Source organism: Trachemys scripta, chromosome 3 (genome assembly GCF_013100865.1).
Source record: "Trachemys scripta elegans isolate TJP31775 chromosome 3, CAS_Tse_1.0, whole genome shotgun sequence".
In the NCBI taxonomy this organism is placed as follows: domain Eukaryota; kingdom Metazoa; phylum Chordata; order Testudines; family Emydidae; genus Trachemys; species Trachemys scripta.
Window position 1 is genome coordinate 38,326,400 of NC_048300.1, and position 25,523 is coordinate 38,351,922.

Here is a 25,523-nt window from a genome sequence, read left to right on the forward strand (position 1 = left end):
AACCTGAGGCAAAGTGGATAGGGAAGATAATGTCCTTAGCACACTGGGAGGTAGAGACTGGACTGATTTTGTTGAACTTGATCACCAGGGGCAACTATTAGAGAGGGAACTGCTTGTAAATCAAGATGTTGCAGATGCAGACCTGGAGCAACCTATGGCATTTGTCCCGCACTGAAGCAATAGGAAGAGTAAAAAACTGTATGGAAAACTTAGAACAGCATAATTTAAGGCAGTGGCTCTCGACCTTTCCAGACTACTGTACCCCTTTCAGGAGTCTGATTTGTCTTGCATTCCTTCAAGTTACACCTTACTTAAAAACTACTTGTTTACAAAATCCGACATGAAAATATAAAAGTGCTGACTTTCTCATTTTTACCATTTCCCATTTTTACCAACTATAAAATAAATCAACTGGAATATAAATATTGTACTTACATTTCAGCGTATAGAGCAGTATAAAGAAGTCATTGTCTGTATGAAATTTTAGTTTGTACTGACTTTGATAGGGCTTTTTATGTAACCTGTTGTAAAACCAGGCAAATATCTAGATGAGTTCATGTACCCCCTGGAAGACCTCTGCGTACTCCCAGGAATACAAGTACCCCTGGTTGCAAACCATTGATTTAAGGGGATCATTTTCTCTAGACCGGGGCGGGCAAACTTTTTGGACTGAGGGCCACATCGGGTTTCTGAAATTGTATGGAGGGCCGGTTAGGGGAGGCTGTGCCTCCCCAAACAGCCAGACGTGGCCTAGCCACCGCCCCCTATCCGACCCCCTTGCTTCTCGCCCCCTGACGGCCCCCCCCGGGACTCCTGCCCCATCCACCCCACCCTGCTCCATGTACCCTGACCGCCTCCGGATCCTCCACCCCTGACTGCCCCCCGCTGCCTCATCCAACCCCTCCTCTCATTCCTGACTGCCCCCCCGGGACCTCTGCCCCATCCAAACACCTCTTCTCCCTGACTGCCCCCGAAACTCCTGCTCCTGACTCCCCCCCGCCGCCCCTTCCAATCCCCCCTCTCCTTCCTGACTGCCCCCTGGGATCCCTGCCCCCATTCAACCCCCCTATTCCCCGCCTTCTGAGCACCCCGACCCCTATCCACACCCCTGCCCCCTGAACTCCCCTGCCCTCTATCCAACCCCCCCGCTCCCTGTCCCCTTACCGCGCTGCCTGGAGCACCGGTGGCTGGCAGCACTACAGCCGTGCCTCCCAGAGCACCAGGACAGGAAGCTGCGCCGCCCGGCTGGAGCCAGCCAAGCCACCGCACAGCACAGAGCACTGGGTCAGGCCGCGGCTCTGAAGCTGCCCGGCAGGAGCTCGCAGCCGCGCCGCCCAGAGCATTGCCGCCCAGAGGGGGGACAGCAGGGGAGGGGCCGGAGGCTAGCCTTCCAGGCCAGGAGCTCAGGGGCCGGGCAGGAGGGTCCCACGGGCTGGATGTGGCCCGTGGGCCATAGTTTGCCCACCTCTGGCCTAGACCAAGGGCATATATAGCTCCAAATGTTGTGTAATTTGTTTTTTTTTAAACAGTGAAGCAGTTGCATTACTTAAGTTACACAATGATATCCTCACTCCAAGAGATCTGTTTTCTGCTCTCCATGAACACACATCTCTATTCACATCAATGGGAGATGTGCACATATAACGAATAGAAATATATCCCCAAACATTTTGGCGCTTAGCTAGGCACGCCGCAGAAGTGAGGAAGATGGAATGAGCGTGTCCAAAAACAAGTTTTAAGGGGGAGAAACTAGCCAAAGAGCACGCGACATACAAGTTCTGTTTCACACTTTTGAGGAAGATTGGTGCAGAAGTTAAAGTTGATCACAGGCAGGTTTACAGTCTGGTTCTACTGTGAAATTGATGACAAAAATGGTATTGTGGGGTTCCTTGTTTATTGAGTCTTAATCATTTACATATCAAATGTGCCCAGTTGACAGGTAAAAAAAAATGATGTTTGTAATAACTAAAGTAGAACAATACTAAGTTATGTACAAAACCAATAAAATACTCATATCAACAACAATATACACACACTAGCAAATTAAGCTTCAAATTAATAATAATTTTACACGGTTGCTCCTGATATACATTCTACATGAGATAATGCCATCTCAGGAGAATGTCTGAAATCCCTATTGAGAAACAAAACTGAGAGTCTGATATCTCCAAACAAAAAAGACAGAGAGATTGCACCACAAGATAGAATACACGAGTACATTTCTAAACAAGAAATTCAATCAGACTGTGAAAAAACCTTTCCTGTATACATATTTTCACATATGATTACATATCCGATGAGTCAGGATGAAGCAGATACATGCAACTTTTACTGTTTCTCCATGAAGCAAGAAAGACTCGAACAAGAAAGTGTCCAGTCTCTCAATACTTCGCCAATGAGAGATACTATTTACATTTTCCTGTGCTTGGCATACAGAGTTGCAAGCTTCCAACAGAAAAAGTGGGAGCAATGAAAGGACTGTTTCTTCCCCACTCATACCCCATCTGAGTCTTACTCCTGAATAGGCAATGATATGGAGGGAGAGAGAGAGAGAGAGAGATTAGACTGTCATCAAAAACTGGAGATAGATTGTTTGGAGGTTTGTCCTTTTCTTGCTTTGTCAACTGCTCATGTCACCTCCCCACCTGGCTGTACTTGGGGTCCTAGTCAAATGCAGCAGGAAACAGCTTAGTATAGTCCTTATTCTCAGCTGTACTCCTCAATATTTGTTCCTCCAGGAGCTGAGGCAACTCTTGATTGGGAGGAAGGAAAGAGGACATCTCAGTCTGAAATACAGCATGAACGTTCTGGAAAAGGGAGAGAGAATTAGGGTCAGGATTGGTGGTTAAATTCTGGTGTGGTTTGGAAAATTGGCATTGCTACTTTCTCTCTCTACCCATAAGCCAAGATAAATGATGCAAAGTCCATCAGGTACAGAGTGATTTTCTTGGTTTGTTGTCATTAACATCCCAGATGTCCCAGGGACACTCTGGCTCTGTTCCATGTCAAAGTGGAGAAGTTCCTGCCAGTAGATGGGGAAAAATGCAAAAGATCTTAGTTAAAAAAAAATCATACACATAATTAGCAGTAATCACTAAACCCCCACTACCAGGGGGGGGGGGGGGGGGGGGGGGTTCACAGCCTACAGTGAACTTGAACTACTGTTGTTGCTCAGAGTTAAGAAGCTGGTGGGTGAAGGGATTGCTAAAAATGATTTGGAATCCTGTAGCACGAAAAGAAATATTGTTAGATTCAAAATATGTAGTGAGTCTTTTTTATAGTAACCACAGGAGAGAACAGTCGCCAGAGTCTTGTTACACACCTGAATCTTCTTGGCATCATCCTCATTTCATTGATCAGGATTGACAAAGCATATTGCAGGACTTATGACCTTCTGCAGAGAGAATTCTACTTTTTGGGTGGGACTGCTCTTCTGAGCTACCAAGGAATGTTTTAATTAATCTAAGTTGTTTGGGCTTTTGCAGCAGTAGCAACCGAAGGAAAGCGATTGCATCTCCCAGAGTAGATAGAAGCAGCAGCATGTGTCTGGAGGAAGACTCCAAAAGGTCTGTAATCTTTCTGGAAAATATTATGACAGGGGTTTTTTGAAATCCAATGAGTATGTACAGAATGAAGAATTGGGGTGAATGAAGATTATGTACATGAAGTTGAGTGTTTTCTCTAAGAAGGTGAAAAGTTTAAATTTCCCTGTAATTATATACAGTGAAGTTTGCAATAAAAGTAATCCTGCAGAATGCATTACATAAATCAGAAACATTTTTGGCCAGGATACAGGAAGTCAATGCCCTCCTCCAGAAGAATTAAAAGACTTTCCACAAAGAAATGATAAGTGCATGCAATTATATAAAGCCAGCTTAAAGCTTTAAGTGTTTCATATCAAATGTGTACAGTGTTATTTCACGTAAATTTAAGACACATGGACTCCTTTGAAATCACTATGGTATTATTGTTTACAAGTCTGAGAATTGGCTTTAGAAACACAGAAATCTATGGAAGAATATAGTTCTGTCTTTGGAACATTCTTTTTCGAAGTTCCAAGTTCTCAACCTAAAATTTGGATTCCTGCTCATTGTGTTTTCTTGCAGTTCTTCCAAGCCACTGGCTCCCAGCCTTTTCCAATTGAAAGTACCGACCGTAGTTGGGGACCTGAAATTGGAACAGTTGCCTTCAGGAGGTTAGTCTCCCAGGGGAAAACAGTGCATCTGTCATAATATCCAATCTTCTGAATTCCCCCGTTCCATTGGTCATTTCTACAAGGCCACAGCTGGGCTTGACTGCTCTGTCTTGCCTGTTTCTTAGATAATCTGCTGGTTCCTGTACGAGAGAGGAGCTGCCAGATTATTAGGGCAGCTGAGAAGACATGAAAAACTTTAGGAGAACTGTGCCCACACCAACTCAATTACTACTTCTCTGGTTTGTGGAAAGAGCCACTATCATGCATGAAAATGATAAAAATGAAAGAAAAAATACACATCAAAACAAAACCTTTTAAAGTCTATTCAGAAAGCCATAGAAGTAATATTTTGTACAGAAAAGAAACATACATTCTTTATCTAGCTACAATATCCTTCACTTGCAAGGAGACAGTGTGGCATTACGCCCCATATTCTCCATAGTAATATTATGATGATATGATTATGGCATAGCTATGATGAATTCTACACAAATTAGGTCATGTAAGATGTCATTGAAAAGGGTATGATTCACTGAATATGATTATCCTATTTCTATGCATGTATCATTTTGGTACCTGAAGTTAGGAATATTGTCTCTGCATCTATTACAAATGTGTTTACCCCTGGGGAACGCCCACTAGACAGAATGCAACCAATCTAGATGGCTGGCTGGGACGGGCCTTTTGGGAGAACAATAGGTCTTAGTAGATGCTAATCTCCCACTGGGGAGCCTTCCTGAGGATGCTACAAACAGCCTCTGAGTCATGGCTGCTGTGTCCCTACAGGGGCAGGTGACCAAGTCACCTGGTACTGGACTCCATCTTCGAATACCAGGTTTTTTCCACTGACAGGGTGTGGGAACCAAGAGGGGAGACAAAGGGTTCCCACCATATGCAAAAACTGTTTAAGGCAGGAGAGTGACATCATCGTGGTTCTTCACTGACTCCCCGCCCAAAGGAGACACTTGGAAACACCTGAGGAACAAGGACTGGACTGGGGGAGAAGGGCTGAACCCAGGCTAGAGAGATTTCTAGCCTGTGTAAGGAATACCTGGAGTTTTCAGCTGCAAGCAAGTGCAGCTTGCTCTCAAGAATCTCTTTCTGCAAACTTGCTAAATCAACAATTAAGATGAGAATTTGCTACTCATATCCAATCTCTTTAGTATATTAAGCTTAGATCACGTTTTTGTTTATTTGCTAGGTAATCTGCTTTGATCTGTTTGCTATCCCTTATAATTACTTAAAATTAGGGCTGGCAAGTGATTAAAAAAATTAATCGCGATTAATCACACTGTTAAAAATAATAGAATACCATTTATTTAAATATTTTTGGATGTTTTCTACATTTTCAAATATACTGATTTCAATTACAAACACAGAATACAAACTGTACAGTGCTCACTTTATATTTATTTTTGATTACAAGTATTTGCATTGTAAAAAACCAAAAGAAATAGTAGTTTTCAGTTCACCTAATACAAGCACTATAGTGCAATCTCTTTGTCATGAAAGTTGAACTTACAAAAGTAGAATTATGTACAAAAAAACTGCATTAAAAAATGAAACAATGTAAAATTTTAGAGCCTGCAAGTCCACTCAGTCCTACTTCTTGTTCAGCGAATTGCTCAGACAAACAAGTTTGTTCACATTTACAGGAGATAATGCTGCCCACTTCTTGTTTACAATGTCACCTGAAAGTGAGAACAGGCATTCTCATGGCACTGTTGTAGCCAGCATTGGAAGATATACACATGCCAGATGCGCTAAAGATTCATATGTCCCTTCATGCTTCAACCACCATTCCAGGGGACATGCATCCATGCTGATGACGGGTTCTGCTTGATAACAATCCAAAGCAGTGCAAAGCCGGAATGCTGCTGCCGAAGCAAAAAAACAAAAACAAAAGAACAACAAAAACCGGAGTGCTCCCCTTGAAAAGAGCCGCCCCCAAAGGGCCGGAATGCCGCCCCTTCAGAAGTGCCGCCGCCCCAAGCACAGGCTTGGAACGCTGGTGCCTAGAGCCGGCCCTGTCTGAGCCAGATGCCACCAGCAGAAGGTGGATTTTCTTTTTTGGTGATTTGGGTTCTGTAGTTTCTGCATCGGAGTATTGCTCTTTTAAGACTTCTGAAAGCATGCTCCACACCTCATCCCTCTCAGATTTTGGAAGGCGCTTCAGATTCTTAAACCTTGGGTTGAGTGCTGTAGCTATCTTTAGAAATCTCACATTGGTACCTTCTTGTGTTTTGTCAAATCTGCAGTGAAAGTGTTTTTTAAATGAATAACACATACTGAGTCATCATCCGAGACTGCTATAACATGAAATATATGGCAGAATGTGAGTAAAACAGAGCAGGGGACATACAATTCTCCCCCAAGGAGTTCAGTCACAAATTTAATTAATGCATTATTTTTTTTAACGACCATCATCCTCTGGAATGGTGGCCGAAGCATGAAGGGGCATACGAATGTTTAGCATATCTGGCACGTAAATACCTTGCAGTGCCAACTACAAAAGTGCCATGCGAACGCCTGTTCTCACTTTCTGGTGACACTGTAAATAAGAAGAGGGCAGCATTATCTCCTGTAAATGTAAACAAACTTGTTTGTCTTAGCAACTGGCTGAACAAGAAGTAGGACTGAGTGGACTTGTAGGCTCTGAAGTTTTACATTGTTTTGTTTTTAAGTGCAGTTATGTAACAAAAACAAAGCTACATTTGTAAGTTGCACTTTCACGACAAAGAGATTGCACTATAGTACTTGTATGAGGTGAACTGAAAAATACTATTTCTTTTATCATTTTTATAGTGCAAATATTTATAATAAAAATAATATACACTTTGATTTCAATTACAACACAGAATACAATATATATGAAAATGTAGAAAAACATCCAAAATATTTAATAAATTTCAATTGGTATTCTATCATTTAACAGTGCGATTAAAACTGCGATGAATTTTTTTGAGTTAATTGTTTGAGTTAACTGTGATTAATTGACAGCCCTACTTAAAATCTATCTTTTGTAGTTAATAAACTTGTTTTGTCTAAAACCAGTGTGTGGAAATCATAACTTGGGGTAGAAAGCTGTGTATATTCCTCTCCATACTGAGGGAGGGGGCAAATTTCATGAGCTTAGACTGTACAGTCTGCAGTGCAAGACGGTATAATTTTGGGTTTATCCTCCACACTTGAGTAACTGAGCAGTTCCTTAGCTGAGCCTTCCCATGCAGAGCTGATCTCAGCATCTGTGTGAGCTGCAGCTGGGTGTGTTCCCACCTATATGTGTGCTGGAGGGGGCTTGAGGGCCTGTCACAGCAGTACAGTGTGAAGGGAGCCCAGGCTGGTGAGTCAGGCGGGCTCAGTGGTACCCCAGTTCCAGGTGGCATCCTGGGGAAAACCCGTCACAGATGGATTCAATGATCGAACAGGTATTTTTCTTTTTTAATTACTATCATCCTAGCGCAGTACTTAAAGTAACTGTTTTCGTCCTGACTTTTTTAACATTACAATGCTGCTGTTTCTGCCAATCTAGTTACATTTTATACAGGATACGGAGCCTAGGTTAATGGCTCAAATCTGGATCAGATACATGACAAATATAACATAGCTCAGCTGTTAGTGGCCCACACACAATGGGTTTGATGGCCTCAGTCCAGTTCCTACTGAGCAAGTGTCCTCATCACAAACACCGCCACCTCAAATGACACTAACTGCTCCCCTTCTTAGCAGTCTCAGCAGAGAGACCAAAAATTGCCCAAGGATTGAACTACATTTCCACCTCTACAGAGAACCGCTCTAGAAAGGGTTAATGCCTTATGCCAGGGCTGTGTAGAGAAGCTTTTATGCTATCTGCCAGTATTACAGACTCAACTGAATAAAGGGTCTCAGTCTTGAGGAATGTCAGGCCAGCAACTTTTATAAGCAATACATTTAAAAAAAAAAATTAAGTACCAACAATTTCCCCCTCACTATCCTTCCCTCACTCCCAAGCCAAAAGAAGTAAAGGCTCTAGATGTTAAGTGGTGGGAGGGGTGTAGGTCCTAGAACTCCAAAATAGCTTTTTAAAAATGAGCCTAATTTCATATTTGCACCATACATCCATTATTAGCTAAATAATAAGAACTCCCCAAAAACAGCTTGCGGGCTTACCCATGTGAAAAGCAATGCCTTAAAACATGTCAGACCTAAATATGTATTTACATAAGCCTAAGTGGTGTTTACTTCAGAGCCGTAAATTGCTCTATATCTTGAGTAAACGTGTTTTTCTGGCTTCCTTTAAACATTTTTTCTAATAGTAATGACAAAAGCACACCTGGAAATTCAGACATTTCCCTTTATTCAGTAATGTTAAGGATATGAAAATGGCAAATGGCAGGATATTAAAAGATAAGACTTCAGTGTATGCACCTATGCCCATTTTTGTTTGCTAGTTTCACTAAAGTGTAAGTTAAAAAACAGAATATATCAACCTCTCAGCTGTATATTTCCTGGCTGTTGTTAGTGGGTGCCACACAATAACACTAACAAAACTAAATAGTCTTTTGTAATCAAAGATATTGTATAGTATATTACCTACTGTATTAAAACTAATATTTTATTAAAATAGCATAATATGGTAGCGGCAACTACACAAAAATCAGACACACTTCCCAAGCTTCTCTAATTTTGCACCTTGTTACTGATCTGTATTTGAAAAGAAGCAGGATGGTGTACTCATATCTTACAGTGACTACGAAATATTTTCTATTCCATCAGTAACCAGGGAGAATGTTAAAGACCAACTTCTACCTGCACACAAGAATGACAGAATCATAGAATATCAGGGTTGGAAGGGACCTCAGGAGGTCATCTAGTCCAACCCCCTGTTCAAAGCAGGACCAATCCCCAACTAAATCATCCCAGTCAGGGCTTTGTCAAGCCTGATCTTAAAAACCTCTAAGGAAGGAGATTCCACCACCTCCCTAGGTAACCCATTCCAGTGCTTCACCACCCTCCTAGTGAACAATTTTTTTTCTAATATCCAACTTAAACCTCCCCCACTGCAACTTGAGACCATTACTCCTTGTTCTGTCATCTGCTACCACTGAGAACAGTCTAGATCAATCCTCTTTGGAACCCCCTTTCAGGTAGTTGAAAGCAGCTATCAAATCCCTCCTCATTCTTCTCTTCTGCAGACTAAATAATCCCAGTTCCCTCAGCCTCTCCTCATAAGTCATGTGCTCCAGACCCCTAATCATTTTTGTTGCCCTCCGCTGGACTCGTTCCAATTTTTCCAACATCCTTCTTGTTGTGCGGGACCCAAAACTGGACACAGTACTCCAGATGAGGCCTCACCAATGCCAAATAGAGGGGAATGATCACGTCCCTCGATCTGCTGGCAATGCTCCTACTTATACAGCCCAAAATGCCATTAGCCTTCTTGGCAACAAGGGCACACTGTCGACTCCTATCCAGCGTCTCGTCCACTGTAACCCTTAGGTCCTTTTCTGCAGAACTGCTACCTAGCCACTCGGTCCCTAGTCTGTAGCAGTGCCTGGGATTCTTCCATCCTAAGTGCAGGACTCTGCACTTGTCCTTGTTGAACCTCATCAGATTTCTTTTGGCCCAATCCTCTAATCTGTTGAGGTCCCTCTGTATCCTATCCCTACCCTCCAGAGTATCTACCACTCCTCCCAGTTTAGTATCATCTGCAAACTTGCTGAGGGTGCAATCCACACCATCCTCCAGATCATTAATGAAGATATTGAACAAAACCGGCCCCAGGACCAACCCTGGGGCACTCCACTTGATACCAGCTGCCCACTAGACATGGAGCCATTGATCACTACCCGTTGAGCCTGATGATCTATCCTGCTTTCTATCCACCTTATAGTCCATTCATCCAGCCCATACTTCTTTAACTTGCTGGCAAGAATACTGTGGGAGACCGTATCAAAAGCTTTGCTAAAGTCAAGGAATAACATGTCCACTGCTTTCCCCTCATCCACAGAGCCAGCTATCTCAACATAGAAGGCAATTAGGTTAGCATGACTTGCCCTTGGTGAATCCATGCTGACTGTTCCTGATCACTTTCCTCTCCTCTAAGTGCTTCAAAATTGACTCCTTGAGGACCTGCTACATGATTTTTCCAGGGACTGAGGTGAGGCTGACTGGCCTATCGTTTCCCGGACCCTCCTTTTTCCCTTTTTTAAAGATGGGCACTACATTAGCCTTTTTCCAGTCATGTGGGACCTCCCCCAATCACCATAAAATTTCAAAGATATTGGCCAATGGCTCTGCAATCACACCCGCCAACTCCTTTAGCGCCCTCGGATGCAACACATCCGACCCATTGGACTTGTGCTCGCCCAGCTTTTCTAAATAGTCCTGAACCACTTCTTTCTCCACAGAGAGCTGGTCACCTCCTCCCCATACTGTGCTGCCCAATGCAGCAGTCTGGGAGCTTATCTTATTCGTGAAGACAGAGTCAAAAAAAGCATTGAGTACATTAGCTTTTTCCTCATCCTCTGTCACTAGTTCCTCTTCCCTTCTGTCTCTGCTGCCTCTGTTGGGAGGAGGGGCTGGGTCCTACCTCTCTCTCTTTATACCCGTTCATAAGCAGACCCGCTTCTCGTGCTTCCCTTTTTTACTAAAAAAATTCAGCTTTTGAACGAATATATATGGTAATTGCAAATGAGGAATAGTCATCCAAGGAGGATGTTTCTAATAGGGTCCCACAGGGGTCTGTTCTTGGCTCAATATTTTTCAATGTCTTTATCAATGATCTGGAAGAAAATGTAAAACTATTGCTGATAAAATTTGCAGATGGTGCAAAAATTGGTGGAGCGGAAAATAATAATGTTACTAGCTAACTAAGTAATAACGAGAGGCCAGTTATACAGACAGACCCAGATCACTTGTTAAAGTGGGCTTGTTTGAACAACATGCATTTTGTCATAGCCAAATGCAAGTCACATTTCTAGGAACAAACATAAGGTCTCACTTACAAGATGAGGGGTCGTATCCCGGAATGCAATGACATTGAAAAGGATTTAGGGGTAATGATAAATCACTAGCTGAACACAAGTTCCCAATGTGATGCCATTGCTAAGATGCCATTGCTAAGTCCTTGGATGTATCCCAGGGAAATATCAAGCAGCAGTAGGGAGGTGGCTCTGACAGTATTAGTGAGACCATTACTGGATACTGTGTTCAGTTCTGGAGTCCACACTTTAATAAGAATCTTGAAAAATTGGAAAGGGTTCAGAAAAGAGCTACTACAATGATTTGAGGTCTGGAAAATATAGACGCATAGAATCGTAGGGCTGGAAGGGACCTCGAGAGGTCTTCTAGTCCAGTTGCCTGCACTCATGCAGGACTAAGTATTATCTAGACCATCCATGACAGGTATTTGTCTAACCTGCTCTTAAAAATCTCCAGTGATGGAGATTCCATAATCTCCCCGGGCAATTTATTCCAGTGCTTAACCACCCTGACAGTTAGGAATGTTCAATGTTCAATCTAAACCACCCCATGACTCCCTGACACCCCCGTCCTATAATTAGGATACATTTTGCACAAAGTATGCCTTGCGAGGAATCAGTCTAAAAGTCTTGATCTGCTAGACATTAATAACTTGTTGGTTTGTATGTGCAATCACCGTATGTGAAGGTATGAAGTTTGGCTATGTACGCGTTACTGAAACATGTTGTGAGGTTGAAAACACCCACAAGCAGCCTTTCAGGTACAACAGTAAAAAGGCCAAACAATGTTCATGGCTTACTGAGAAAATGCACATAAGCACAAGGATTACCCCAGGAACTGTATACAATAGAAACCTCTCCAAGATAGCACTACACAATGGGAACGGTTTGACCCAGGTCACAGCAAAAGAGCTTTCCAGCAAGTAGGAAGAAGACATAAAAGGGGGAAAGGACATCATGATGGTACCTCACTCTCCCTACAACACCACACCTGGAAACACCCGAGGAACAAAGACTGACCTGGGGAAAGTGATGGTCCCAGGCTAAAGGGATTTCCAGCCTGTATATGAAAACCTGGAAAACTCAACCTGCAAAGCAAAGGCAGCTAGTGCCTCAAGAATCTGCCAGCCTGTTTATCACTTAGGGTGAGAATTCGCTAATTCATATCCTACCTATCTAGTATATTTAGCTTGTGATACACTTTGACCCCCAGATCCCTTTCTGCAGTACTCTTTCCTAGGCAGTCATTTCCTATTTTCTATGTGTGCACCTGACTGTTCCTTCCTAAGTGGAGTACTTCGCATTTGCCCTTATTGAATTTTATCCTACTTACTTCAGATCATTTCTCCCATTTGTCCAGATCATTTTGAATTTTAATCCTATCCTTATAGCTCAGTGGTTTGAGCATTGGCCTGCTAAACCCAGGGTTGTGAGTTCAATCCTTGAGGGAGCCATTTAGGGATCTGGGGCAAAAATCTGTCTGGGGATTGGTCCTGCTCTGAGCAAGGGGTTGGACTAGATGACCTCCTGAGGTCCCTGCCAACCCTGATATTCTATGATTCTATGAAAGCACTTGTAAGCCTTCCCAGCGTGGTATCATCTGCAAACTTTAGAAGTTTACTATCTATGCCATTATCTAAATCATCAATGAAGATATTGAAAAGAGCTGGACCCAGAAATGATCCCTTTAGGACCCCACTCGATATGCCCTTCCAGCTTGACTGTGAACCACTGATTACTACTCTCTGGGAATGGTTTTCCAACCAGTTATGCATCAACCTTATAGTAACTCCATCTAGGTTGCATTTCCATAGTTTGTTTATGAGAAGGTCATGTGAGACAGTATCCCTTACTAAAATGAAGATATACCACATCTACCGCTTCCCCCATTCATAAGGCTTATTATCCTGGATCCAAGAAATGTGCCTTATATATGAGAGACTTAAGAAGCTCAATGTATTTAATTTATCCAAGAGAAGGTTAAGAGGCGACTTGATCACAGAATACCAGTACCTAGAGGGGAAGAGACTTCTGATAGTAGAGGGCTCTTTAATCTAGCAGAAGAATGCATAATGAGATTCAATGGTTGGAAGCTAGACAAATTCAGACCAGAAATAAATAGCAAATTTATTTCTATCATGGTGAGAGTAATTAACAATTGGAATAACTTACTTAGGGATGTGATTGATTCTAAATCACATGAAGTCTTAAATGAAGACTGGATGATCTCTTTCTGAAAGTTATGCTATAGTTCTAACAGAAGTTATGAGCTTGATGCAGTAATTCCTGGGTAAAATTCAATGGCCTGTGTTATGCAAGAAGTCAGACTAAATTATAATAATGGTCCCTTCTGTCATTAAAACCTACCAGTCAGGAACCAGTGAAAGACACCGGAATGGAAAATATGTCAAATGCAAGATCTGTGAAATACCTGGAACACTGCAAGAAGGCTATCTATAGATTTTAGATTGTAAACCTTCCTTGCCAGGGTTCTATCTCAGTCTCTGTAAGGCACTAGCACATCTCTAGGTTGCATAGTAATAATGATAATATGGTAGAAAAATCCAACCCAAAGTAGCCATGGTATGACACCGTGACTCTCCAAAACAAACAGCAATACTCTTGATTCAGGTCTATATATCTTGTCCCTTCTAGTGTGCCAGTAACATGTTATGTATGCCAGAATCTGTCCAGTTGCCTAACTTGGTGCAATTCAATTAATCTGATTAATCTATAATAAACTATATAATCAAGGAACCTTTTTATTGAAAACAATTTGTCTGATACAATCCACTTGAGGAAATCAGGTTTCTTCACACCACTGCTTCCTCCCCTAAGTAAATGAGTATTATTTAAGCAAACCTGCTGCAAACTGTTAGAAGAGCTAGAACAGTTTGGAGTGTTATAAAGAAGGTAAAAAGGAAGGTTATCCTGGGTACTGAGTTTGTGAAGTTTTACATCCTGTTACTTAGAAAATGCCTTTTAGGCTGTCCATCAAAAGAAAAAAAAATGGATTCTGTGTACACTAATCCCTTGTGGAAATTGGTTTTCTGTCACTACATTTGGGGCTTTTGTATATCATCAGATGCCCCAGTAGCTATTCCACAGACTTCATGGACAGTGGCATGCAGAGATCTAATTAAAGAGTATGTCAGAACAGGCATTAAGATAGTTATCTTAACAGAACTCTACAGAGTACAGATGGTCACTGTAACCTAGAAATATCTGTTCTCCTTGAAATGATCTACTCCCCATCAAAAAATAATTCAAGGAAATGACAATTTAAAATTTGAGAGTTGTTTTAAAATGTAGAATAAATCTTTCCACTAAAGTCCTGATTACCAATTAAGTATAGTCCCACGAAGGACACGCTAGCACAATTAGCCATGTTGGCACTTTGTCAATCAAACAAGCTCATCAGAATGGATGGTGCTCTCTTGTAGTTATTTTTCTGAGGAAGTTTACTTTGAAGAGAATATTGAGACTGTTTTAGTAAAAGAAACAAAACATATTTTGAAATGGTCTTGCTATTTATGTAGGTCCTTCTATGGACACCATCACTGTAATAGCCGAGTCCCCCACAAACATTAATGAATTTACTGCACAGCATTCCTGTGCTTTAGGGAAGTAACATTATTCTCATTTTACAGATGGGGAACTGAGGCAAGCATGATAAATTCTTGCTCACAGTCCAACAGGGAATATATGACTGACTCAGGAATATAATCCAGGTCTCCTGAGACAATCAGGTGCCTTACAACAAGACCATCATTTCCTACCTCAGATTGCATTTGGCCTGTGCAGTGCACTTCACTTTAATGCATAATGCTCTTTATACTAATAAGATTCACACAGTAGTGGCCCTGCCCCTTTGGATGGCACGTTTTAGCAGTTAGGTTATCTGCTTACTGTGTAGTGGTGTAATTTGACTCTTTGCACACTGAATTAAGGTCCAAATACTTCTCGTTTATGTATAATTGCTGCAGATAAATTAATAACCAGAATATTTTATCCATCATCCATTTTTTTAAGACAGTGCTTTGTAAGTGCGGATAAAAAATAGGATGAAATTTTCACTAGAACATAGATAAAATGTTGTGACTTAGCAAATGTCACTGTAATAAGAAAAACTCATGATGTTCATTACGCCAGCCCATATTTCCAGAGCAGCCTCCCTGCTAATTTATGCCAAACTCCCAAATAAAATCTAAGGAAACATCTATACTATGAAACAATCAAACTCTAATGGCCACATCCATCTCTGTGTAAATTCTATCTGTTTTGGACTGTAGAATTTTTGAGACAGGGACCGTTTTGGTACCATCAAACTGCTATGCAACACCATATTCACTTAGAGTGCAAATATTATAATGTACATAATTAATGTTTAGCAAAGAGAGGCTTTGGTAAATATTGTAATCCTCTTTAGTGCATATTCAGGAGGAAATCCTATGTTTACGCATATGAACAGAGTGTACCAGCCTTCTAACAACATCTATTTCTTAAGGGCTTTTAAATGATTAACACACAGGAAGACAAAATAAGTACATAGCTCCCTCTAGAACTTGTTTTCAGGATGTTACTGGCTATCAAGTGGTGTGGATCAAACAATATATGTAGTCAAAGATGGGGGAACAGGATTGGCCCAGATTAATAGGAGTTGGAATGGCTCTCCAGGTTAGAATACAAACTGTCAAATAGACCATAAAATACTTCTTCAATTACTTCTATGATGGCGGGGGGGGGGGGGGGGGGACTTAATGGTCTAACATCTCTTTCCAGGTCTAATATCTACACTCTCTATGAAGAGACGATTCCCTCACCTCTAAAGTGCCACTTTAGAGGCAAAAAAAAAAAAAAAAAAAAAAAAAATCACAAAGTGTTTTCATATTTTTTTCCATTTGTGATTCCATAAATCCAGTTCCATATTACCTCCTCACTGCCTTGCTCAGAGAAACCAAAATGAGGATTCATAATATCGGAGAGGGCAGAATTTAAGCTTCCCAGTTTCATTGCAGAATGAACTTTAATATCAACTAGCCAGTAATCTGTGTATGTTAGTTCAAAAGTATACGGTGGAATTCTACACTGAAAGAGGACTAAAGAGGAATTTTTTTATTCCACTGATCTGTTCTCCATTTCTATTCAGTCAGATCTGCTTATTTTACTGAATATAATGTGCTCTCTCACTTTTCAGTCCTGTTAGCTAAACAGAGCCAACCCAACTAAAGAAGAATGAGCTGGATTCTATTCTGACTTGCACATCAGATAAAATGGTTCATTAAGTTTCAATTGCAGAATCTTTATGTTTATGATGGTGATGCAAACACCAGAAAGATACCATAGCAGAGTCACTTTTCAGAGTACAAGAATCCTTTAAAATAGTTTTGAGTCACCTTCATAATTACTCACAAACCTTTTCAATATGTTTGTCCAATTTTCATGTCCACTCTGACTGCTTTGCACTACACCATGAAGCAAAGCAGCTGGAAACTGGGCTCAAAGGCCCACAAGGCATAAACTGTTTTAATTTACAGAAGGAAGGAACTGGACTGGTCCTAAGCCCCAGAATCATGGGTCACAGGATGGCTAGAAGTTATCTTTCCCTCTTCCCTACCAAATGCAACTCTGAGAATTTCAGCCAAATATTTCAACCAGGTTATATACACTGTATGCATACAATAATTACAAAAGTGTTTGTAAACCAGCAGGAAGAGTAATCAACTCTTCTAGCCGTACATAAATAAATACAATGTGGCAAAATTCAATCAAGGACATCACTGAAAAATATTTTTTCAACAACAGTGCAAAGAGTCTCCATTGCTACACTTGTTCCTCTTATTTTTATTCTTTTCCTGATCTCTTACGCAAACAGGGCAGATTACTAGGAAACAATGCAGAAAATAATATCAGTTTGAGGACTGCAAAACCAAAGTAATCTGTTGAGATAGAGCTTAAAATCTACAGCCAGTTCCAATGCATTACGCACCACAGTCATGACATTTAAAACTGACAACACAAATATGCTAAATATATCTAGCACAAATTTTGGTACGAATGTACAACTCTGATCTATCTTCAAAGCGGAGCAGTGAACGAACAGATTCTATTCTTCCCAGTGAGTTTTAAAAACTATTACTATCGAAAATGTGCTAATTACACGTGCAGGAACATTCATAAAGTTGCATCCTTAGGAAAATTATTATGCTTGTAGTCTGTTGCTTTATTTAGAAATTTGTGATCCATTCCTTAATGTACTGTAATATACTACTAGTGTATCTTATACTTAACTGACTATCCAACATTTCAGTTTTCTCAGTTCACAGAAGCAATACTTGTTAGTTCACATAAAAAGATTCATATAATTTTTTTAAAAATCCCTCATACAAAATCCTTTACGTACCCTCAAGTCCATTGTGATGGCTGTAGTTTCTTTTCCCCAAAATACTTCGGGATGAATGATTAGGGGTTGCGAGCATTCGTTTCGCAGCTGGGGTTTGAAGGCTTGGCATTGACCTGACTACATTAGGTTTCATTGCAGGATGAATCTCTGTTGGAGTTGAGGGGGGAGGAGATTGTAAATATTTAATTTTAAAATATTTTATCTACTCATTTTATCTATTAAAAGTACATTTAATTTTCCAATGAACTCAAAGTCAATTTTCCAGGCCTAGGATGTTTCCAGGCCTAGCGTGTTTCCAAACTTTTACATAATGACTCAATCTCAAGTCTTTGTTATCATGGCTCTCCCTAAGGTGAAACACATCTGGTTCATTCACTGCCTGAGGTAACTACCTTGATTGCTTAACTGTGTGTGTTCAGTAGGTAGGGAAAAAGACACCTTAGCAAATTCCTTTGAAGTTTTGTGCTGGACAAAAATCACATTTGACCCTCACATTAGGGCAAACGAGCTTATAACATTTACTCAGGTAAAACCCTTATAGTATGTTTGGGTGTGTATATTATATTACAGTTGGGTCTAGTAACAGTGCATATTATTAAAGTTGCCCAACACCTCCCATTATAAGACCCTGCTTTTAGTTGCTTATAACTTTGCCAAACTTTAGTCATTTGGACTGAAATTTTCCATGCTGAGTGTCTGCCTCAGGCGGATCTATTTTTGGGGATGATGGGTGAGGGGTAATTTCAGCCAAAACGGTTCAGCTCTTTCTGAGAGAGAAGCGAAAGGAAATTACATTGTCTTCCCCACGTTAAAATTTGGATGAACTTTTCTTGAAAAAGCTCAATTGCCCCCATGCTTTGCAGCAGAGTCTTAAAATGTGTCAGCATGGGGGAGGGGCATGCTATGTGTCAGGAATATGCCTTTTGTTTCCCCATGAAAATCTGCACACATTTGCCAAGTTATAAGCCTTTGAAAAACTGCAGTTGATACATGTTCAGCAGAGACTTGTCAAAATTTGACACATTTTTTGAAGTGTCTGTCCACACTGAGCATGCTCCAACTGGGGCACAGCTGCACTTTCCCTGCAATTACAGCTGCGGGCCAAGGCAGGGTACCTGAACTTAGAGCAGGCAGACGCTCTCTCTCCTGTGCTCGTAATGACGCCTCCTGCTGCACCCAGACAGAATGGAGGGGAAGCTTCCTGATTGGAATGACAAAAGCCAGACTGACGGAGTCAGTGACGGGAGACAAGCTGAAGGGGATAAGGAGCCTGGAGAGGGAGGACTAGAGGCTGGCAGGGTGGAGAAATGGAAATTGGGACTAAGAGTTGGGATAGGGGAAGCCTGGGACTGGCTGGGCAAGGAGACTGGGATGAGGAGGAAAGACATAGATTGAATGAGGAGTGTGGAAAAGGAAAACCTGAGCTGGAGGGCAGGGCATGACTTGAGCCTGAGAAGAGGGAGAGAGAGATTGGATGAAGAGCTGGAGGTGGGGCAGAGACTGGTTGGAAATAGAGATGGGGACGTGGGAAGAGCTGGGATGTGGGAATGGCTCAAGAAGAAGATTGGGACAGGGATTGGGCGGGGACTGAGACAGGAACTACAGGAGGACGAGGCCAGGATTTGCTGGGAAAGGAGACTGGGACTGGGAAGAGAAGCCTGAGGAGGACTGGAGACTGGGACTAGCTGGATGAGGAGCCAGGGTGGGCTAGAGACAGGAGCAGGACAAGGGCAGTTTGGAGGGAATGGTGCAGAAAGAGTCATGCTTACGGGGAACAGGCGGCAGAATCTCCCCACTAGAGATACACTCCCAGAGGCAAATTAAGGCTTCTTGGGTCTTGGGCCAGAAGAACTGGGGTGGGGCCAGAAATGAGGGGTTCAGGGTGCGGGAGGGGGCTCTGAGATGGGGCAGGGGGCTGGAGTGCGGGGGGTGGGTGAGGGCTCCAGCTGGGGGTGCAGGCTCTGGGGTGGAGCTGGGGATGAGAAGTTTGGAAAGCAGGAGGCGGCTCTGGGCTGGGGCCGAGGGGTTGGGGTGTGGGGTACGGGCTCCAGGAGTGAGTTTGTGTGCAGGAGTGGATTCCAAGCTGGGCCAAGGGGTTGGGGCATGGGAGGGGTTTCAGGATGCGGGCTCCAGGCGGCGTTGACCTCAGGTGGCTCCCGGGAAGCAGCCAGCATGTCTTTCTGGCTCCTAGGTGGAGGGGCTGCCACGGGGCTCTGTGTGCTGCCCCCACCCACAGGTGCTGCCCGCAGTTCCCAGCCACTGGGAGCTGTGGAGCCGGCGCTCGGTGTGGGGCCTGTGGGTGGGGGGCAGCATATGAAGCCAGAACTCCCCTGGCCGCCCCTCCACTTAAAAGCCAGAGGGGCATGCTGGCTGCTTCCTGGGAGATGCGTAGAGCCAGACACGGAGCCTGCCTGCCAAACTGGTGCTGCTGCCAACCAGACTTTTAGTGGCCTGGTCAGCTGTCTTGTCAGGAACTGCCAGGGTTCCTTTTCGACCCAGGGTTCTGGTCGAAAACCAGACGCCTTGCAATCCTACCCCTGCTCCACCCAGGATCCCCTCCATTCTGCCGCACTGCGGCCCCCAACCCGTTTTCTCCTTTCTGCCCCTCCCCACTGTGCCCCCACGATGGGAGAAGCTCTGTCCCTGCGCCATGCCAGGGCAGCAGTGGGGACTGAGAGCTCCTCTAGTCCCAGGGCCCCAGCGGGGGTCCGGGTGTTGGAGCTTCCCCCACCACTCCCTGCACTTCTGCGGGGGACCAGGGTCAGGGCACTGGGGCTTCTCCTGCCTCGTGCTTCTGCCAGAGAGCGGGGTTGGGTGTGGGGGCTTCCCCTGCCGTCCCCGGCCTTCTGCTGGGGATGGGGTTCGGGGGAGGCGGGCATTGGGTCTTCCCCCATCCCGCAGCTTTTGCTGGGGACGGTGTCGGGGGGCTGCTGGGGCTTCCCCTGTCTGGCAGCTTCTGACGGGGACAGGGTTGTGGTGGGGGCCATGGGGGCTTCTCCCATCCTGCGGCTTCTGCTGGGGACGGGGGCTTCCCCCGCCTGCCCAGCAGCTGGGACTCCGGGCTTCTGCCACCTGGCAGCAGATTTTTGCCGGGGCCACTGGCACGGGCCCTATTGGCCCAGTAGCTAATCCACCACTGTACATTCCTCTCCAGAGCCTGAAATGGAAACCAAGATTCCTGAGTCTCAGCGTTCTTCTGCTGTCAGCAAATATCTGTGAAACCTTCTGGCAAAGTGTCCCATGCTCCTCTAGTGCTGGTCCATAGAGGATAGCAACCCATTATTACTATCAGTTAATCCATTAGCTCAAGTGGCAGAGGCCTGCGTGATGGATCTAAAGGTTCTAACCCTGCTGACGACCCACGTGGGTGACAATATTATACCATATGATAGAATTTCTGTTTTTTTCCAGTTTCCTTTTTAAAAAACTAGGAAATTACACACAACAAAAACTATGTGAAAAGAACATTACTCAGGTTATAAAGTCAACCAAGCAAAAGTTAGGAAATGCCCGAATTAAGATTGCCTGGAAAATCAATCTTGGGTCACATCCTAGGGATCTCATTTAGGTCACTTGCATAGCAGTACAACACATAACCACTAAGCATGACTCATTTTATATTTCCATTTCAGAGATCAAAAGTAAGGCAAATTAATACTTCAAGCACTTATTATTAACATTTATACTGTGCTAATGCCTTGAAGCCAGCCAGGTTGGATATTGTGCTAGACACTGTATAAACATATAGGTTCAGATCCTCAAAAGTATTTAGGGTGCCTAATTGCCATTGACTTCAGTGACAGTTAAGTGCCTAATAACTTTGAGGATCCGGGCTATAGTAAATTACAATCCTTACCCTCAAAGGGGTTATCTATCTCAGGTAACACTACTAAGGCAATCAAAATACCAAAAATGAAAATAAATTAGGGACAATTTTTTTTTAAGTTGACTCAAGTTAGGAACCTAAATAAGTGACCTAATTTTCAGAGGTACCGAGCACCTGTCACTCCAACTCATTGCTTCTCAACTACCACAGGTGCAAATGTTGACTTAGGTCTGCCAAGTGGAAAAGCAGCTATGCACTAACGGGCAATATAAGACACTCAAGTAAGCAAGATTCACTTCAGGGATTTTTGTTCACTACACACAGTGAAAGCTAAATTGATTGCACAGGAAGGAATCCCAATCTCTCCAAGGAGGGGCCAATCTTTAATGCTTAGTCCTGCTGTGCAATGCGCTCCTCAAGAAGCAGAAAAGGGATAATGGAAAGCCATGATTCAGAATGAGTGGGTAGGTGGAAGCTCTTTTGACATAATTTCACGGAATGAAGAGAAAAAATGATCTCCTATGAGGCATAACTAAATGTGTTCTAACAAATATTTGATGGAACGGTATGGAAAAATGAAAAGCAGACCTCAGATATGGCATGGGATGAATTTTAGAAGCAAAATAATATCCTACAGATTGTATAAGGTCAGACTTTATTTTATTCAAATACGCACACTAAGCAACACTAAAAGCCACCTACTAGCCACCTTCTGTGGAGCTCTCTCATCTGTTGTACTGTTCAGATTAGTAATCGAAACAAACAAATTGGCAAAAGTGAAACAGAGCAAATATTGTCATCATTTATCTTTTCATAATAAATTTCATCATTTTCACTCTGCAGGCCCACTTTCAGGGAGATAATACTTCATGGGAATATGTTGTTCTCTGTTTTCCCAAATTGGCCCAGGTAATTCAACTCAGCATAAGAAACTAGATTGCTTAAGGTTGAATTTGCAGCTATTTAGGGAACAAGCAGCTGTGTTTTTCCCTTGATAAGCATAAGGCCACTACTGAGGGGCAAGAATATATGTTTTTGGACTTCTGAGGCCAAAAGATGTCCAGATTAATAAATAACATCTGCCCAGGACTCTTTCTAAAAGTTCCTATTTGTCAGTTTTAGACTTCAGTTTATTAATACTGGGAAAAATCCTGAGACTTTTATTATTTATTCTGTGTGGATAGATAGATAGATAGATAGATTTCAATGGGAATTTCAGTGAATACTGTGGGTTGATTTCCACTGTCAGTTACATCTGTGTAAATCGATTGTAACACCATTGGCTTCATAGCATTACTTCAGATAGCATTACATGGGGGTAATATTTGGCTCACTTTTTGTTGCTCTGCTTATTCTTAATGCTTATCTCTACTTCCTTGTGCCTCTAAGAATTAGATTGACATCTTTATATGGAATAGTATAGCTTAAAGCGCTTTCCCTATCTCTGTAGTGAATGCATAAATATTTAATTGCCATCAGTGGCCCCTTTTGAAGATGGCAGTTTTTGATTTATTAATATTGAGCTAAAAATACTGGAATCTCCTTTATCCCCTTCTCTCCAGTACCCCCTTCTTCCACTTTTTCTTCCTAGGAGCTGTGATCCAAATATGTCATAACATGCTGATATAGTCTCTTTCCTGGTTTTGCACCAGATAACATCACATCTTTCTAAGCAGGTTTGTAGATTAGAAAAAATTGGTAACATCTTAGAATGGAATTCTGAAAAGTGCTCAGCATTGATCTAACTCTGCTCCCTTTTGAAGACCACCATCGAGTGCTTTTGAAAATGTCACCATTGATATCAGAGTGGCAGCCGTGTTAGTCTGTATCCCCAAAAACAACGAGGAGTCTGGTTGCACCTTAAAGACCAACAGATTTATTTGGACATAAGCTTTCGTGGGTAAAAACCCACTTCTTCAGATGCATGGAGTGAAAATTACAGATAAAAGCGTAAATATATTGGCACATGAAGAGAAGGGAGTTACCTTACAAGTGGAGAACCAGTGATGACAAGGCCAATTCAGTCAGGGTGGATGTGGTCCACTCACAATAATTGATGAGAAGGTGTCAATACCAAGAGAGGGAAAATTGCTTTTGTAAGTGAGCCAGCCACTCCCAGTCCCTAGTCAAACCCAAATTAATGGTTTTAAGTTTGCAAATGAATTGTAGCTCAGCAGTTTCTCTTTGAACTCTGCCCCCCTCCCCAAACCTGAAGCCCCCAACCTGAAGCAAATACTGACCATCAACTACACACCACACCACCCCAGGAACCAATCTCTGTAACAAACCCTACTCTACTCTGTCCCCATATCTACTCTAGCGACACCATCATAGGACCCAACCACATCACCATCAGGGGCTCATTCGCCTGCGCATCTACTCATGTGATATATACCATCATATGCCAGCAATGCCCCTCTGCCATGTACATTGGCCAAACCGGACAGTCTCTATGTAAAAGAATAAATGGACACAAATCAGACATCAGGAATGATAACATACAAAAGCCAGTAGGAGAACACTTCAATCTCCCTGGACATTCAATAACAGATTTAGAAGTAGCCATTCTTCAACAACAAAAACTTCAAAAACTGAGCTATAATTCATATGCAAATTTAACACCATTAATTTGGGCTTGAATAGGGACTGGGAGTGGCTGGCTCACTACAAAAGCAATTTTCCCTCTCTTGTTATTGACACCTCTTCATCAGTTATTGGGAATGGACCACATCCACCCTGACTGATCTGGCCTTGTCATCACTGGTTCTCCACTTGTAAGGAACTCCCTTCTCTTCATGTGCCAATATATTTATGCCTGTATCTGTAATTTTCACTCCATGCATCTGAAGTGGTTTTACCTATGAAAGCATATGCCCAAATAAATCTATTAGTTTTTAAGGTGCCACCGGACAACTCATTACCATTGAGGTAAAAATTATTTAAAAAAAAAATCAGATTGCCAGATTATTTTTCACATGCTAAATATGCCATTTTACACCGATGACTAAAGGCATTCTAACTAAATAGTGCAACCTCAAACAATTAGAATAGCACATCTGAGGTTTTAATAATGTATTTTCTTATTCATACTGTTGCCATGTTGTTATGAATCCCCTTATTGGTGAGTACGATTTTTAAATACTGTTAAAGTATTGACATCTCACTTTCCTCAAAGGGAAAATACTCACCTAAATACCCGATGATACAAGACAGCGGTTTTCTAGTGCTTTTGATCTTCAGAGGACTTCCAACTATTTCACAATGTCGGTCTGCATCTGAGGATAAAAAAATTTAGAGAGTTTAAAATAAAATAATTTAATTTTAACAGGCTAGTTCACAAATTACAAAAATAATTATGGTACATCTGTACATTTTCTCTATATATTCTTAGTATGACATATTACTGACTAAAAGAAAAATAATTTATTTTTATCTTGTATTCCTCTGATGCACACATACTAAAGACTAGGATGCAAAATCAGGACATATGCTCATGTATGTAAACATGAAAAGATAATATTTGTGAGAACCTATTTTTAGTACACAGGGTGGCTACAAAACCTTTTGGAAAATGACCAACTCGGTGCAAAAGAAAACATCATGAAGATGAAAAAGTGATTTTTAAAAAAATGAATAAAAACAACAACAAAAACAGTCTTGGGCATTAACAGACACCGCTAATAGTCTAATTAAACAGAAAGCCTCATTGCATTAGTTTTTAACAGGCTTGTCTGGCTCTGAAATTGTGAATTAACTTCACTGTGAGAAACTATTATTATTTAAGATTTGGAACTTGCTAAATACTCCGCCTATGCTACCCTGGTAATGTGGTGTTATATATCGTTCTTAGTAAGTAAAATGTAACACTGTAGGTGATTATTACAAGGATAAGCTTAAAAGAAATCTGCTATAACAAGTTACCAGTAATGATATTTATCAACAGAAAAATGTATCTTTCATAAATAGAAACTATGGGTTAAATCCTGGCCCCAAAGAAGTCAATGGGAATTTTGCCATTGACTTCAATCAGGCCAGGATTTCATCATTATTATATTACATATTTTTACCTCAGTTTGCACTTTTGAGAAGGTCCTTCAGCTTTATTCATTATATTCTGCATTTTTGTGTACCCTATAT

At 42.0% G+C, this 25,523-nt stretch overlaps 1 protein-coding gene across 2 annotated transcripts in view; it reads right to left on the reverse strand.

Moving 5' to 3' along the window:
- Positions 1-1,894: 1,894 nt before the first annotated feature.
- MTA3 (metastasis associated 1 family member 3) overlaps positions 1,895-25,523 on the reverse strand; it is a 178,404-nt gene continuing 154,775 nt past the window's right edge. The window contains exons 15-17 of one of the 2 annotated variants that reach the window (XM_034764471.1): positions 24,575-24,661; positions 17,561-17,707; positions 1,895-3,022 (exon numbers count right to left, since the gene is read on the reverse strand). In XM_034764471.1, the coding sequence (XP_034620362.1) occupies positions 3,006-3,022; positions 17,561-17,707; positions 24,575-24,661 (251 nt within the window). In that variant the 3' untranslated portion in view covers positions 1,895-3,005. The remainder of the gene's footprint in view (positions 3,023-17,560; positions 17,708-24,574; positions 24,662-25,523) is intronic. The other variant, XM_034764470.1, reaches the window with a different exon arrangement.